Below are 14,666 nucleotides of genomic sequence, written 5' to 3' on the forward strand. Positions count from 1 at the left end.
AAGCATAAGTCCCCCCTTCGGTACGTTCTTTATTTCGTTCTTTCATGTGCTTTCTGGAATCAAAATTTTCCTTATACCATAGCTCGCCGCGGAGCTCCTAGAACTATAAGATATAATAAGAATAAAAAAAGCCTATTTGAAGCATGTTCATCTTCCTCTCGTACGTTCATGATATTGCTTTCGCATGTCTCTTAAAGGCTCAACTAAATGAACTCTAATGGACTTAGCTTGCTCGTGTAACAACTTCATACCGTCTTGCTACCGTGACTTCAGACTTTGAGTATATACCTTTGTCCTCGTAAACTTGGCTATTGCCCTCCTTCGGGTAGTAGAACATGAAGTCGATCCACAAGATCAATCATTTCTCGATCCGGACTTTCAAAAAAGTTCTCTTAGGTTCTTAGTAGCAGTCGGCAACCTTCACTTCGTTTCTTCACTTATCCTTCGGAGCCTCTCACTAAGGTTCGAGCAGCTTCACTCCGTTCGCAACCTTTGAATTGCTTTTCTCTTCCGCCATAACCAAAAGGAACCCCCAACCCTTTCGGGAATTTTCGGGGGCTATCCCGCACGCGTTCGACGAGTACCAAGATATACCGAGCATAGCAAAAAAGGTAAATCTACTGTACAAACATAATGGCAAATCTCAGATCATCGGAAAAATCTTTATTAGTCGCATCTTGTAGTTGTGCTAAAACCATGCCTAATGATAACTCATTACAGGTGGAATCCGGAGAAATCCATTCCGCCATATGGGTGGCTATCCGTTCCCAGTTATCCTGCGAACGGGCCGCCCCTGAGCGAGAAAGAATTTCCACGATTTTCTTCATTGTAATTGTAGCAGCCCCGGGACCCATTGATTTTTCTCCCTCTACATTCTCATTCTCAAGATTCAACGCTATTCCTTTCACACCGCTGGCAAATTCAACCATTTCCCCAGCTTAATCGAATAAATAAGACTTTTGGTCCAGATGGAACGATAACGATCCGAACCGGGATGAGAAAGAAGAGGAGAATCCCGACAAACACTAAAAGGGGATGTAAACCTCTTGAATAACCAATAAAAAGCGTATTACTATTTCGAATTTACCGCTCCTCGAAAAGGGGAGCGGCCTACTTTCGCCACAAGAAAGCAATGGGAGTCGAAGCCAAAAAGACCTTTACCCTCCCTTCGCAAATTGGATTTACACTCTACTTATGAGATTTCAACAATCCAAAAAAAGTCTGATATACTACTCTCTATCTATGCCTATGCTATTTTTTGTGTCCTATCCGAATACGAAAACCTTCTCTCAGGAACGAAAGCAGCTTCTTTAGTTCATAACCTCTGACTACCAGCAGCATTCAATACAGGGACTAGAGGCAGAGCGACTGACAGGAATTCGAATAACCGTGCTAGATCAAAATCTAGAGGCGCCAAAGACTACAAAGTTGGAACTGGTTCATACTGACGTGTAGGGGCCTTCACCTGTGCAATCTCTAGGAGGCTCAAGGTACTACGTGACATTCATTGATGACGCGGGTTTATTTTGTGAAAAAAAAAAGAGGATGTTTATGAGACTTTCAAGAAGTGGAAAGCTTTGGTGCAGACAGAAAGAGGATTGAAGGTTAAATGTCTGAGGTCGGATAATGGAGGTGAATAGACTTAGAAGAATTTCCAAGACTATTGTGCAGAGAGGCCCATTCCTGGAACTCTACAGCAAAATGGAGTAGCTGAGCGTATGAATAGGACTCCGAATGAGCGCGCAAGGATAGACGCAGGTTTGCCAAAGATGTTTTGGGCTGATGCGATTAAGACTGCTGCTTACTTGGTTAATCGTGGACCGTCAGTTTCAATAGGGGATTAAGAGTCGCTTTCAATGGTGCTCCTAATATTATCCTCTTTGAGTCTCTCGAAAGACCAATAGCCGACATCTACGATAGAGTGAAAGAGAATATGGTTTCTATCCACTTAATCAAGGTATCGATTTTAAAGAGGCTGGAGACTTCCTGAGTGGCAAGAGTTCTTAAAAGTTTTGACTTTCCAGATTATTATTTCTTCAGTGCGTCCAGACGCTTGGTCAAGCTTACTAGAGGGGGGAGATGTGGTGCGCTATGGCAGGCGTGATATAATAAGCATTTGGAAGCCCAGTCTTCCTGATTTTAGACTCTCATGTGATCCTCCCGTTAGTGAGCTTATAGATGGATGTTGGCCTATTCAAGAGATGATTTCAAATGGTGCTATTGACTGTGTTCCTTTAAGCAGGAGAATGACTGAGGAGGGTGGTGCCTTACCGTGATTGTTCAGTTGTTAACCGAGCTAAACTTAAAACAAATTTTCCCCAGTGATTTGATTCATCAATAGGGGACCATCCAGGAAGTTGCTTCTTGGAATGCCGTCGTTCAAGCACAGGCTGACCACTGATTCAATCTTGAAACCGATCTTACTACTAGAAACCCGAAGGAGCACACAAAGCAAACGAAGGGACTCACCAAGCAACAACTACGTTGTTTGCGTAGGCGGAATCTAGTTTCAAATCATAAGATGACGAAGTGACTGCACCAACGAATCAAGCTGAACACATGTTTGTTTGATCCACTCTACGAACCGAAAGCGAGATCTTGCAAAACAACCACGCAACGCCCGGATCTGCAAGAATGGCTATGTAGGTAAGGTTCTGAAAGAATGATCGCTTTGAGTTCTGCTTGAAGTGTGTATGCTTACGTACGAGTTGCTATTCGGCCGTAGATCGGGTTCTGGGTTCTTCCCTCGAACTCCCCGAGTGGTATTTCGTAATGTAAAGCTAGTCTAAAGCAGATTCAGGATCAGGGCGGTGGGTGGGGTAGGAGGGTCGATGATAATATAAAATTCTTTATCCTATTCTGCTAATTCTCTTCTTGTTGCACCATGTCCAAGCTTGACGATAGCAGTGGAACAAAAGTCACCATCGGATTCAAAGAATGAACCTTCCTTCCAAGATGTATGTCGTCCGACCCAACCTCAGACTCTTTCTTCCCGACCTATTTGACTCTTTGGCCGCAGTTATTTAGGTGGTATCCCGAGATTGAAGAGATCGAATTCCTCCCGGAAACACACGAAACAAAGATATGAACTAGGTAAATAGAAATGGAAAAGAGATGTTTCCATTTCATCAAACTCATAAGCTTTTTCTACATCCATATGATCTACTAAAGTAGATCGGTATTGCCCATATAATGAAAGCAGATCTTGGTCCATGGAGTCCCAAGAAGGTAAGAACTCCTCCGATGCTTCTTCGGCCAAATACGATATACAAGTGGGACCTGCACTATGAGCAAGCTGTGCGAAAAACCGCTTCTTTTTTCCGGTTTGGCAACAACTTGGGCGAAATGGGGTTCTACCGGGAAACCATGGATTTTTTAGTTTTCGCCATTGGTTACTGGTCGAGCCACTGGAATGGAATGAGATAAGAATCTCTGGAGATCTTTCCTCTCCACTTACTCATAACAGGCTTTCCCTCTGTAGAAGACTTCTTCTGAATGGCATAATTGTATGATTTATTCCTCGATCTTCAAAGAAGACTGACTCCTCCTTCTCCTCTTTCATCGTCGTTGGTCCTTCTTTCACTAATGATCTAATGATCTCACCATTTTTTAGTAGTTCACGCGAACGCGCAAGGTACTATCCTTTCTATCGCTTGCGCTTGCTTTTCACTCTCAAGGCAACGGTCTTTCTCTTCTATAAAGCGAAGCAAAGCGCATGGCGCTGAAGTGAAGAAAGCTCAATAAACACACACGAACACGAACACGATGCAGGGCATAGCATAAATGAGACCGCTGATCATTTTGATAAAACATATATGCTTGACCTTTCTCGATGCTTTTTGGGGGTGACTCACCAACCCAGTGATCGATGGCAGAATGGTACGAACAAATCAAAGTCAATGGAGAACTACCAAATCCAATGACTTCTCTCTTTACCTCTTTGCATATGTTCCTAAATGGGTGTGCACCCCCATGGGCCGGCCTCCCGCTCTCTTATGCAGCATTTATTAGCTTAGCCGAGTTGGGTGGATCGTGCAATAAGCCTCTCTCGACCCTCCCTTTCTCATACGTCTTTATGAGAGCCTCTCGCCTTTCGAGATCCGGCCACTCAGTCAGATCTTCTTATTTGCTTGCTTTGATTAGGCTTCCTTTAACGGATTTGATCGGCATTTCGTGCCTGCAGCCCTGCTGAATTCGACCTTTTATCAGGCTAGCGTAGTAAGGTTAGAGGCGCAACTAGAAGACAATTGCATTGCCTATATTTCTTTTTTTTTTCTCAATTCGATTGCAGTCTCCGAAGTCCTTCTTGATCGATGGTCCCCATTAGCATTAGTGCCAATTAGCAGCCGCTCTTTTTGGAACGCGAGGTACTCATGTGTGATCTCGGATTCCACGGTAGCAGTAGTTCTCGCTCTACATTAGGAGCACAGGGGCTCTATCCATCTAAAGGAGGTACGGACTCCTTCCATAGTACGGTACGATGCAGTTGAAAAACGTAAGCCCAACCCTTACGTTTTCTTGCTTTTCTTTGTTGAACCCTCTACGGTCTACCCTCTTTCTCGATATCCTAATTCTAGCGTTCGTTAGCAGAAGTAGAGATAGGGGGAGATAGGATTTTTGAAAAAAATTATGTGATTTTTACAGAAGCCGCTATAAAGGGAAGAAGCACATCCTGCACCTTCACCTGTGAAGCGCTACGCTCCTGCTTACGAAAGACTACTTTCCAAGCGAACTACTGAAGACAGACTACCGGGAGTGGGAATAAAGCTCCAGCCCTTAGCCCTGAACTCCTTCAATATCACACCTACTACCAAAGACTGAACCAAAGAAGGGATGGGATAGACATAGCCATCTCTCCCTCACCCCGAAGCTCAAACCCCGCATCCTGATCCAGATCTAGCTACGGACTTACTAGAGCTACTACGCATCGGGGGAAGGCGTCTAGACGCCTAAAGGAGGGCATAAAAGACTGTCTGAATCTTCCTAAAGTAGCAGAAGACATAAAAGTCACTAAACAGCGCTTTAAAACTATTCAATGTGGGCATAGAAAGTTTTCGGGTACCACAATGAGACGGTGATCCCTACGCCCTGAAAAAAAACAGCCCGAGGACCCACCTATGCTACTACCAAGCCCACTGCTGCCAAGCAAGGGATGGCAATAACTAAAACTTCGATACTTAAATGAATTCGCCCAGACCGAACCAATCTCATTCTTTTCTTCATTACTGCAACGCGCCAACCGAAACAGAACGCCTTTGGCGCCTCCTTAATGCTTTAGTCAGAGTACCGCCCTGACAATCTCGCTTCGAAACCGCTCTAAGTTCTTTTCTTTGCCAAGCGGCTTTAAATTTGAAAAAGGCCTCATATAAAAGGGGTAAAGTGAAGAAGGAGTAGGAGCTAACCATAGTGATATGAATGTCCGATCGACTTCTATATGCAAGTAGAACGTGGGTGCTGCCTTTGCCTGCTGACCCGAAATTTACCAATACGAACTCGGGCTAGGCTGTGTTGCTTGATGAAAGAATCTGGGTGGTTCAGCTGGACTCCTTGTACCAGTTTTTCCTCACCTTCGGTGCCTGTCTCTTCCTTATTCGGATGACAAGGTGAGCGGCAAAGTCTGGTTCAACTAAGGAGTAGGTCGTCCGAGCGGATAATGATCAAATTTTTTTGTTCTGCCTTAGGCTGCAGGAAGTCTCTCTCATGCCGTGCTATTACTCCTGATGTGGTAGTGGACCTGCTTTGTCCTTCAATAAAAAAGAAGGGCTTCCGTTTATGGTTGGGATCAATTACCGTTGGAGGCGACTCTAGTGACGAATTGATCTGTACGCTCAATCGCTGCCGCTGTATTCTTCAGAGTTGTGAAAGTGGGTTGTTCAAAGGGGATCTACAAGCTGTATGAGTTCAGAATCCAGCGAAGTCAGGTTCGGAATGGAAGTCTACCTAATATAAATAGGCTAGCTCGCCCGACCATATAGAGCAACGCTCGCCAGGCGTGTAACAAGACTAGGCTTTTGACAAGAGGCCTCAGCCTCAATCTATATGGTGAAAAGGTCTTGCTGAAAAGTGAAAAGCTCTTCGAGGTAAGTAAAGCGTAACCACCTGCACTCCATCTATTGGCTTGTACAAAGACCTAAGGAACCGAACCCCCTCGTAAACTCATTGAGGACTTTTTTGAGCCGGCTCGAATCGTGTGTTTACGACCCCGTCCCGTACAGGTCTTTAGACTTCTTTAACTCTGAAAGAAAGATTGCGTACGGGCCACTCTCTTACAATCTGTTACTGCCTCTATGAATCTGTTACTGCATTCCAATCTATACCATGCAACTTGGTGAAGCTTCCTGCAACTATCTCAATTGGATTCTCTTAATAATGTTTCTTTGCCCAACAAGGGATCATTCAATCACTTTCAGAACAAACTAAGTGATTAATTCTATTCATTGCGAGACTAACAAAGAACAATTGCCTAGCCAAAAGGGCTCGTTCTATCCGATCCGAAACGAAGCCGACGAGATCGGAGTCCCACTATGATCTAAAGTCTTGAACCATTCCTTCTTTCAGAACCTTCCTTTACAAAAACTCTCATGTCAATACCACTACCGCCCTCAGAACCTTCTCTTCTAACGGAAATTGGCCGTTGATACGGAACCAAACCGGGGCACGGTAGGTGATTGGTAATCCGATGTTCTGACTAGCGTTTCGAGTTCTAGACCCGCAGAACGGGCCCGGTCTTCAAAGAGTGATTGATAGAACTGCTATTAATGGATCTTTCGGTTGGTTCGGTACTCAACAGCAGTGACCCTCCGAGCCTCCTCAACAGCAGCGACCTTGGCAGCCTTCTCAGTAGCCGGGTTTCGCTTTCGCTCGTGGACTCGTGCCACTACAAAGAGGGAGCCCTATAGCATGAGTTGAGCAAATAGAGAAAGGTTTCATGTGGAAGATACAGCCAGGGATGTCGCGGGTAAGGTTGCGTAGCAAAGTAAGGTTGCGAAGTCAAGGTGCCGACGAAGGAGGCGGTGAACACTCGATTCTTTCACTTATCCACTATTGTGAGGAGGAGAAGGGGCCGCAGGCGTGGGTGAAAGCATGCTTTTAACCAAAACACGAGAAATCGATTCGGGTACTTGTTCCAGACCCATGATAAACAAGCGCAAACCCAGTCCATTCCGTTCTTTCCTGGATTCGTTCACAGGCCGATCTGCTTCTGCTATAGGATAGCCGCAACGAGTCTAGAGGTACCAAAGCCTGTAGGAGGCACCGAAGGCACTGAAAGTGTAGTTTGATCCGAACATGAATTATTAACTTATGACACGCGCAAAACCAATAAAAGTCGGATTGATCAAAGCCGCTCGACTGGCAGGGAGAGGAGTCGTTCTCAGGGTCGAAGCAGAGGTTTCATAATGAATGCTTAGATCTAACGCAAAGTCCTATAAAGTGGACATCCTACCTCAACAGATCCCCTAGGGAGGTTTGAGGGGGGCATTCTACCCACAATAAAGACTCATTAAAACAGAACCTTTTCATCAAAGAGTGACACGGCTCCTCTCTCTCCTTCGGAGCCTCCTCATAACTTCCGTGACAAGACAATGCCGTCGGTTCTTCTTTTCTTCTTAGAAGTCAAGTCACTAAACTACTTACATGGTACGACCCGTTTAGGCTCTTAGAAAAAATTCCATACTGTTTACTATTCGCCCAAGGATGCAGAGTCGCTAGGAAGAATAGAATCTAACTAGCTACATTTCCTAAAGCCGATAGAAGGTCCTTAAGGCAACATCAGTCTAGAGAGCAAACGCTCGAGTCCATAGAGCTCCAGTCTAACACAACTACCTTCTTTCAGAACGAACGCCTTTCTTTCAGAAACTCGGGCAGTCCTTTCTCGGCCAGGAGATCCCGCTTCTCGAGACTTCGTACGAACTGACGGTCTAACACTTTCGCCTTTCCTTCGGAACCTCGATCCCCGATTGATTCATTTAGCGTTCCATAAAGCTGGTTCAATTCTTTAGTTTGCAAGCCGATCCTGTACCCCGACACGAATAGCTCTTAACATCTGAGCGAAACACAGATTATTGGCTTGTGTTCCAAAACAAGTGACTGAGCTCGTTGCCTTGCTGGTCGGTAGCACGAATGGCAGGAGGTGATTGTTGCTTCGTCGCCTTTGGCGCCTAGCCTTTTTCTGAGATGATTCATTAACGGGGGGAAGAAGTGCCTCCATAGAGATGAGGCCGGTACCCTTTTCTTTTGCCTTAGGGACCGATTCGATTCACTCTGTGTAGATTAAAAAACACGATAGAAGAACCCTTATGCGCCGGTTATGAAATAAATGATCCCTTCCCGGAGGGGGAATGTTTGAGTCAGCTGAAAGGGCAGAACCTACAAGGATGAGTTCGGTATCGGATTCTATTATTAAATTTGTAGTTTGAGGGCTGCGCTCTGGCGCTCTTAATCTCGAAGGTGTAAGATTCTTACTTGCTAGCCCTGCCCTTTTCTTTCTGCATCCGTTCTTCTTTCAGAACCTTAGCGCTTCGCACTACGCCAGTAAACTACCACCTAGCCTTTAGTGGATTGCTACATGGAAGGCTCTACGCAATTCTTTTTTTCTTTATATATGAAATTTTTCAGCAGCATCCGATGAGATCCATGGAGCCATTCTTAGATAGCAAGAAGTGGCTTCTCGCTTTCTATTGCCGATCAGTAACATTAATCAATATAATTAATTATGCTCTCTTAGTTTCAATGGACCGCTCTTCGATCCTTAGCACCACTGAATCCACACCCTAAAGAACAACAAGAGGAAAGATAAATACCCTTTGTTGCCGCATCAGTTAACAAGCGACCCCGTAGAGCCTTCCATGTAGCAATGCTCTTCCTTGGTTGAATGCCACGTTTTCCCTTCTTTTTTACTAGGAATTCGGCGGTCAGGTAAGTGTACCTACTTTCCTTATAATGCAAACCCTTTCGTATTACACTAAACCCCCTTTTTTTGTCGATTCTCTGACATTGAAAGACTTTTTTTTGACAATTGAAATTTTTCTTCTCCTGTCACCTCTAGCCATCCTAAAGAGCGGGACTCCCAGAAAGGGGCCGTAAGGCTAAGACTGATTCTTCCCTCTCTTATGATCTTTTTTCCGCTCTTGCCGATATCGATACGGTGGCATATTCGGTAATAGAAAGAAAAGGACTTAAACCAGCAAGGTCCATCCTGAGCCAAGGGCATCTGGTTAATCACTATCGCTCGGCAATCTAAAATATGAGTATTCAACCAAGTCAATTCAATCATCTGATACACCATTTGACCGGGAAGCTTCTCTTTCTGAGCGAGATTGCTAAGTCTTCTGACCTTCTCGTCGAAAGACGTTCTAACGCATGCCTTTTTGGTCTGATACAGATAGAGAAATCATAAAAATATATCATATAACAGAAGGGGAGAAACCTCGCCGTAGGAAAGGAAGGGCAGTTACACTGCTCCTGGGATTGATGTGGAATAGCAGCCGCCGACCACTTAAAAGCGTCCCAAAGGTAGGGAGTCTCCGACTTGCTTCGATAACAGACTTCTGTCCCCCTCCCGGATTTCCGCAAGTGGATTCATTCGTAGTATAGGCCCTTCCGAGATGAGATGAATAAATCCAATGGTGAACCGTCAAATCCAATCAATAAAGAAGTCGATGCACTTGGCAAGGAGCCCACTCTCGAGGCGCGTAGATGAAGTCAATACACTCCGAGTCTTCTTCACCCAGAAAGAGTGCGGGAAATAGCCTGGCAAAGACATCTTTTATAGACGAAGAACCGGAACCAGACCCAAAGACTTCGTCGTGGGCACCCGCTCAGATCTTGCTGTTTCGGCTTTTGCTTCTTCTTTCTTATTAATGGACGTGAGGCGCTCCGGTCTTCATGCATATCATGATAGAATGAATCTAGGTAGCCGCTTCCTTAAAGCATTTAAGGAAGGTGAATCATACATGGGCACTGAAGGAGCTTTAAACCAACCCTCTATTTCAATACCCCCTTCTACGCGATTCTCCTAAACGGAGATATCTGCTTCGGGTGTTCAACCGACATAACATCCTCAACTTCCGGTGGGAGAGAAGGAAAGGAATCAAATACAACAGATAAAGTGACTAGCGTTGGCCGGCCTTGGATGGTACTTACTTTCATTTCATACAGGTGCTGCATGAACGGCTCTCTCCGAAATAGACGGGGGGGTGAGCTGTGCATTGGAGCGGAGGCTTCTCTGTTCCTCTCTCCCCCTGCTTGTTTCTTACTTTAGTTGCTCGGTGATTGGGTTTTTTGTTGGTTGTTATGGTTTCCTCGCATTTCCTTGCTCGGTGGTTGCTCTGGCTTCTGTGGTTCTTTTGGTTTTTTATTTGTTTAGAGTCTCTTCTTCTAGTATGATTTAGAGGTTGACCTTTTGGAGTGTAGTACTGGGTTAATGAGTTTTTTGATGTGAATTGCGGCTCCCTGCAATTAATGAATTGAGAATGGATAGATCTCCAGGTTCGGGCAGCTTTGCCCTTGAAAGATTTATGGAATCCGTTCTCTCCTTCCGCAAGGGACTGACATGGAGTTCCAGCAATTGAGAGGAACGTGCGGAGGGGCACAATCTTCTCAAAGGGGTGATATAGAGGCAGGTTCGGTGAGTGAAGTGGAGGCCAAGGTCATCCAGTTTCTCAAAGATGAGGAGATAACTAAGGTAGTTTACTTCAAGAATCCGGAAACTGTACAGAAGAGGCGAACATCGAGAAGTTTGCCTTGAGATCAAGAAAGGACTTGAAATTCTCTTTGCCAAGGAAGGTAGAGAGCTGTTTTGGTTTGGAGCTTCGGCTTACAAGATGAGCCAACCGTAGACTCATAACTGGTTTTTCAGAGAACTATGACGAGGAATTTGCTGTGCTAGGAGGCAATACAACCAACTGTTCTGAACAGCAAGTAGGTTCTCCTAGTCCATTCCCTCCTCCGCACCGGAAGATGGAAAAGATGGTGGCCATGAGCTGGCAGTTGATACTAGCCTAGAACAGGGAGCTGAAAATGCAGATGAGCGTGATGAGGGCATAATATGCTGGAGAAGAAGAAGTCCTTGCTGCTGGTTACGTGAGTAAATGCATAAAAGAAAATAAAAGTACAGAGGCACAGGGGCATTCCCCAGACAAAGATACAACTCAGAGAGAGCCGGAAGGACTAGACTAGTTCAGTCCATCAACAACTAAGAGACAAAAAAAGGTTCTAGGAGCTACCCAGTCCTAAACACCTCCTCTGAAAAGCTCCAAGATCTTTGAAGCCATCGATTCTCTTGGGACGGCCTAGGTGGACAAAGTCCACTTCCTATCAAAGCTCGAGTCTCCGGACTTGAAGAAAATAAAACGATGCCTACGAGACGGCTTATGGTCTTACACAGGAAAGTCTGTTGGGCAGCAGAAACTCCGTAATTAAGATCCGGAAGCGCTTGTCCGCAAAACCTAAAATTTGGGAGGGTGGGTTGCTTGACATAGTGTGACGGTGGCTCCATACGGGATCGATCTTCTTGTCATATTCGTTTAATACACTCAGAAAAATTTATCTTGCTGTTTTCAAGCCAATCGTTTTCTCGCTCGGAGCTGAATTAAGGTATTTCCTTTGGCTAGATGGAGTGGAGTGACGCGAAGTTCCTTTCTAAAGTCTTTTTTTAGAGGGGGTCGTGGAAAAATTGGGTTCGACTCCCCTAGCCCCGATGGAGCGAAAAAGACTGATTCAACGAGATATGCCTTGCCTGCATTAAGATTTAAAACTTGTCGTCTACTTTCAGGAAATGTTCGGAACAGAGAACTTACAATAATACAACGCCACATTCTCCGAAGATTGAGGAACAAGAAGAGATCTATTAAGAGAAAGATTTATCCGAGAAAAAATCTTAACAGTTACATCCAATCACAAACTACACGAAAGTTGCCCCTTTTTCATGGGGATTTACCCATCACAGAGATGCACAGAGGAACAGAGCGAACTTCATATATCCCTTTTCCACTCAATCCAGAAACAAGATCGGACGTTATTCCGGTTTGTCTCCATTTTTGTGAAACTATTCCTCAAGCAAGGCAGCCGATAAGTCATCGAAGGGTTTGTGTGAATAATGGAATGGTAAGCATTACTCATTTAAAAGTGTCCCACGCTGATCTAATATTTTTTCAAGAAAATGACGCGAGAATCCGCGGTGAAGAAATAAGGAGATCTTTCTATATCGAAATATCAGTTGAAAAAATCATAGGCAAATTCCTGGATCACCCGGTAAGAATGTGGAGAAGAACAAAAATAGAATGGTTCCACCTACTCAAAACTCAGAGGGGATGCCGTCTACTACTAAAATCCCGGTTTTTGCAACAGTTGGGTTCTTCTATGCAAGAAGAAGACTTAGAAAGAACAAAGAGGTTTGGATCCGAAAAAGATGCTTAGGCAGTTCCTTCGCTGAGCACAACAGAATGAAGAGGAATTTGTATCATTTCAAATCCCTATTCTTATCGAAGAGAAGGAACGAGAAAAACCGAAATCTTCCTACTCGAACAAGAAGTCCTATAGTTTACAACTCTTCTTTATATAGTAATTCGACCTATTGCTCCGCATCCCCCCATCAGTTTACTATGAAGAGAAGAATCAAAAGGATTGAACTACCTACTCATTATTCGGAGGTGAATCATAGAACACCAAAAGCTGTGGTATCTTATGGACCTAACATAGGTCACATCCCTCACGACATAAGATTGAAAGATCTAAACCTTCCTCTTCGGAGCGGAAACGGACATGGCCAAAACATATAAAGATCGGCTCGCTCATAGGGGCATATCTATCCGGATAGAGGATAGTCTAGATCGATTCATAGATAGATTTCTATCCATATAGATAGGTATCTCCGTGGGTAGAGATAAAGATAGGGATCCATCTAGATCTTGATTCACTATTCAAATTTTTTTTTCTTGATTCTAATTGATTGCCTTTTTTTTTTTGACGACAAGTGGCTGGAAACATCGTTTTTCAATTATTAGGTCGGAGCGTAGACGAGCGGGTAGAGCCCAGGAAATAGGGAAGCCCGTCATAGAGCAGTCTTCTACTTCTAGTCGACTGCTGGTGATTTGATGTGCTTAAATGCAACTTACGCGCAATAAGGGCACGGTCATCAAAGAAGTGGGAAATATTTGAACCCGAAATTATCGTACCACGGGGATTGAAAAGCTAACTACAATCCTTGGTTGTGCCGATTACTAAGTCACCAACAATTTAACAAACAAAACCTAAAAATAGCACCAAACTATTTACATGCTCGGCTCGGACAACCAAGCCTAAAATTGGTCAAGAGAACCACAAATAAATGCGGAAGCTCACAACCAAATGGTATGGACAATGAAAGTGGTTTGCAAAATTTGATTTTTTTAATTGTGAAAAATAAAATTGACAATTGAAAATTAATATTGCAACTAAAGATAAAGATAATAGAAACTTATCAAGAAATGGAAATTAGGTCACTAGGGTATCCTCCTAGCCAAATTTAATGCATAAATATATTCCGACAATGGTCACTCAATTCATAGTGGCATCAAGAACCGTACCCAAGGCTTTTCAAGGCTCATGGGTCATTAGATTCCTTAAAGGGTATTCCTACTCCGGATCAAGGGTCGTAGAAACTCAATTGGAACAATCTAGAGCCTTGTTAGGGCCTCTAGTTGCACCAAAAGGCGAAGAGTCCTAAAATCAAGGTTCCCAAGCTAGCCAATACGGCAATCGAAATTGGTATTGTAACTAACCATGTTCTAAACAAGTGTCCTAGCCATAAATTAGAGAAATGATTAGGTCCCCTAATTTGTTCTAGACATGCTCATCTACACATTCAAGAGTTAATCAAGCTCCTAAGCATGCATCTAAGCCAAATATTATAGAATAGAACATATGCCAAACACGAAATTGAAAACCATTAAATCAAAACATATTTATTACATTAAATTCATGCTAGGGCTCAAACCCTAGCTTCCTAAATAGACTACTCACAACCCATCCACAAATCAACAACAATATTCATCAATTAAAGAGGTAAAGGTGAAGAGGAGTGGAAAGTAACAAGAACAAGTCACAAATTGCTATGGAGCAATTATGACAAGCCTTGATTTATGGCTTCCCACTATACCCAATCTCAAGTCTTGATGTAGATGAGATCCCTTGAAGCTCCTTGAAATCCCTTTGAGAAATTGATGAGGATTTGATGGAATTTTGGTGAGATGAATCTTGATGAGGAGGAAAATGGATCTTGGTGAGGTGATGGTGGATCTTGATGAGGAAGAAAATGAATCTTGATGAGGAGGTGAAAATATGAGAAGGAGGAAAAATGGTGGTGTGGTGGAGTGTTAGAGAGAAGAGGACTGGGGAGTGCGGCTGTTGGGGTTAGAGAGAGAATGATGGGATCTGTGGTGTGTGCGGCTGAATTAGGTCTCTGTTGGTGTCCCCCAAGAATGAGAAGAGAGAGAGAATATAAGGGTGGGTTGGCTGCGTTTTCGTAGGCAAGAGGAAAGGGTCAGCTGAGGTGGCAGCACCTCATTGGCTCCACAAGAAAAAGAGAGTGATCCGGTGTGCTGAGGGTGCGTGAGAGATAAGAAGATATTTGTGATGGCTGCCACGTGTCTCCGTCTGACTGGATCAAATCTAAGCTTGAAATGCAA

General features: G+C 44.0%; 1 protein-coding gene across 1 annotated transcript; it reads left to right on the top strand.

Moving 5' to 3' along the window:
* Positions 1-11,698: 11,698 nt before the first annotated feature.
* LOC133728926 (small ribosomal subunit protein uS4m) lies at positions 11,699-12,931 on the top strand. Its single transcript, XM_062156375.1, is given in 3 exon segments — positions 11,699-11,729; positions 11,732-12,406; positions 12,409-12,931. Coding segments are annotated over 3 exon segments (1,077 nt in total). The 3' UTR covers positions 12,780-12,931.
* The last annotated feature ends 1,735 nt before the right edge of the window (positions 12,932-14,666 follow it).

Source organism: Rosa rugosa, chromosome 2, assembly GCF_958449725.1.
Source record: "Rosa rugosa chromosome 2, drRosRugo1.1, whole genome shotgun sequence".
NCBI lineage: Eukaryota > Viridiplantae > Streptophyta > Magnoliopsida > Rosales > Rosaceae > Rosa > Rosa rugosa.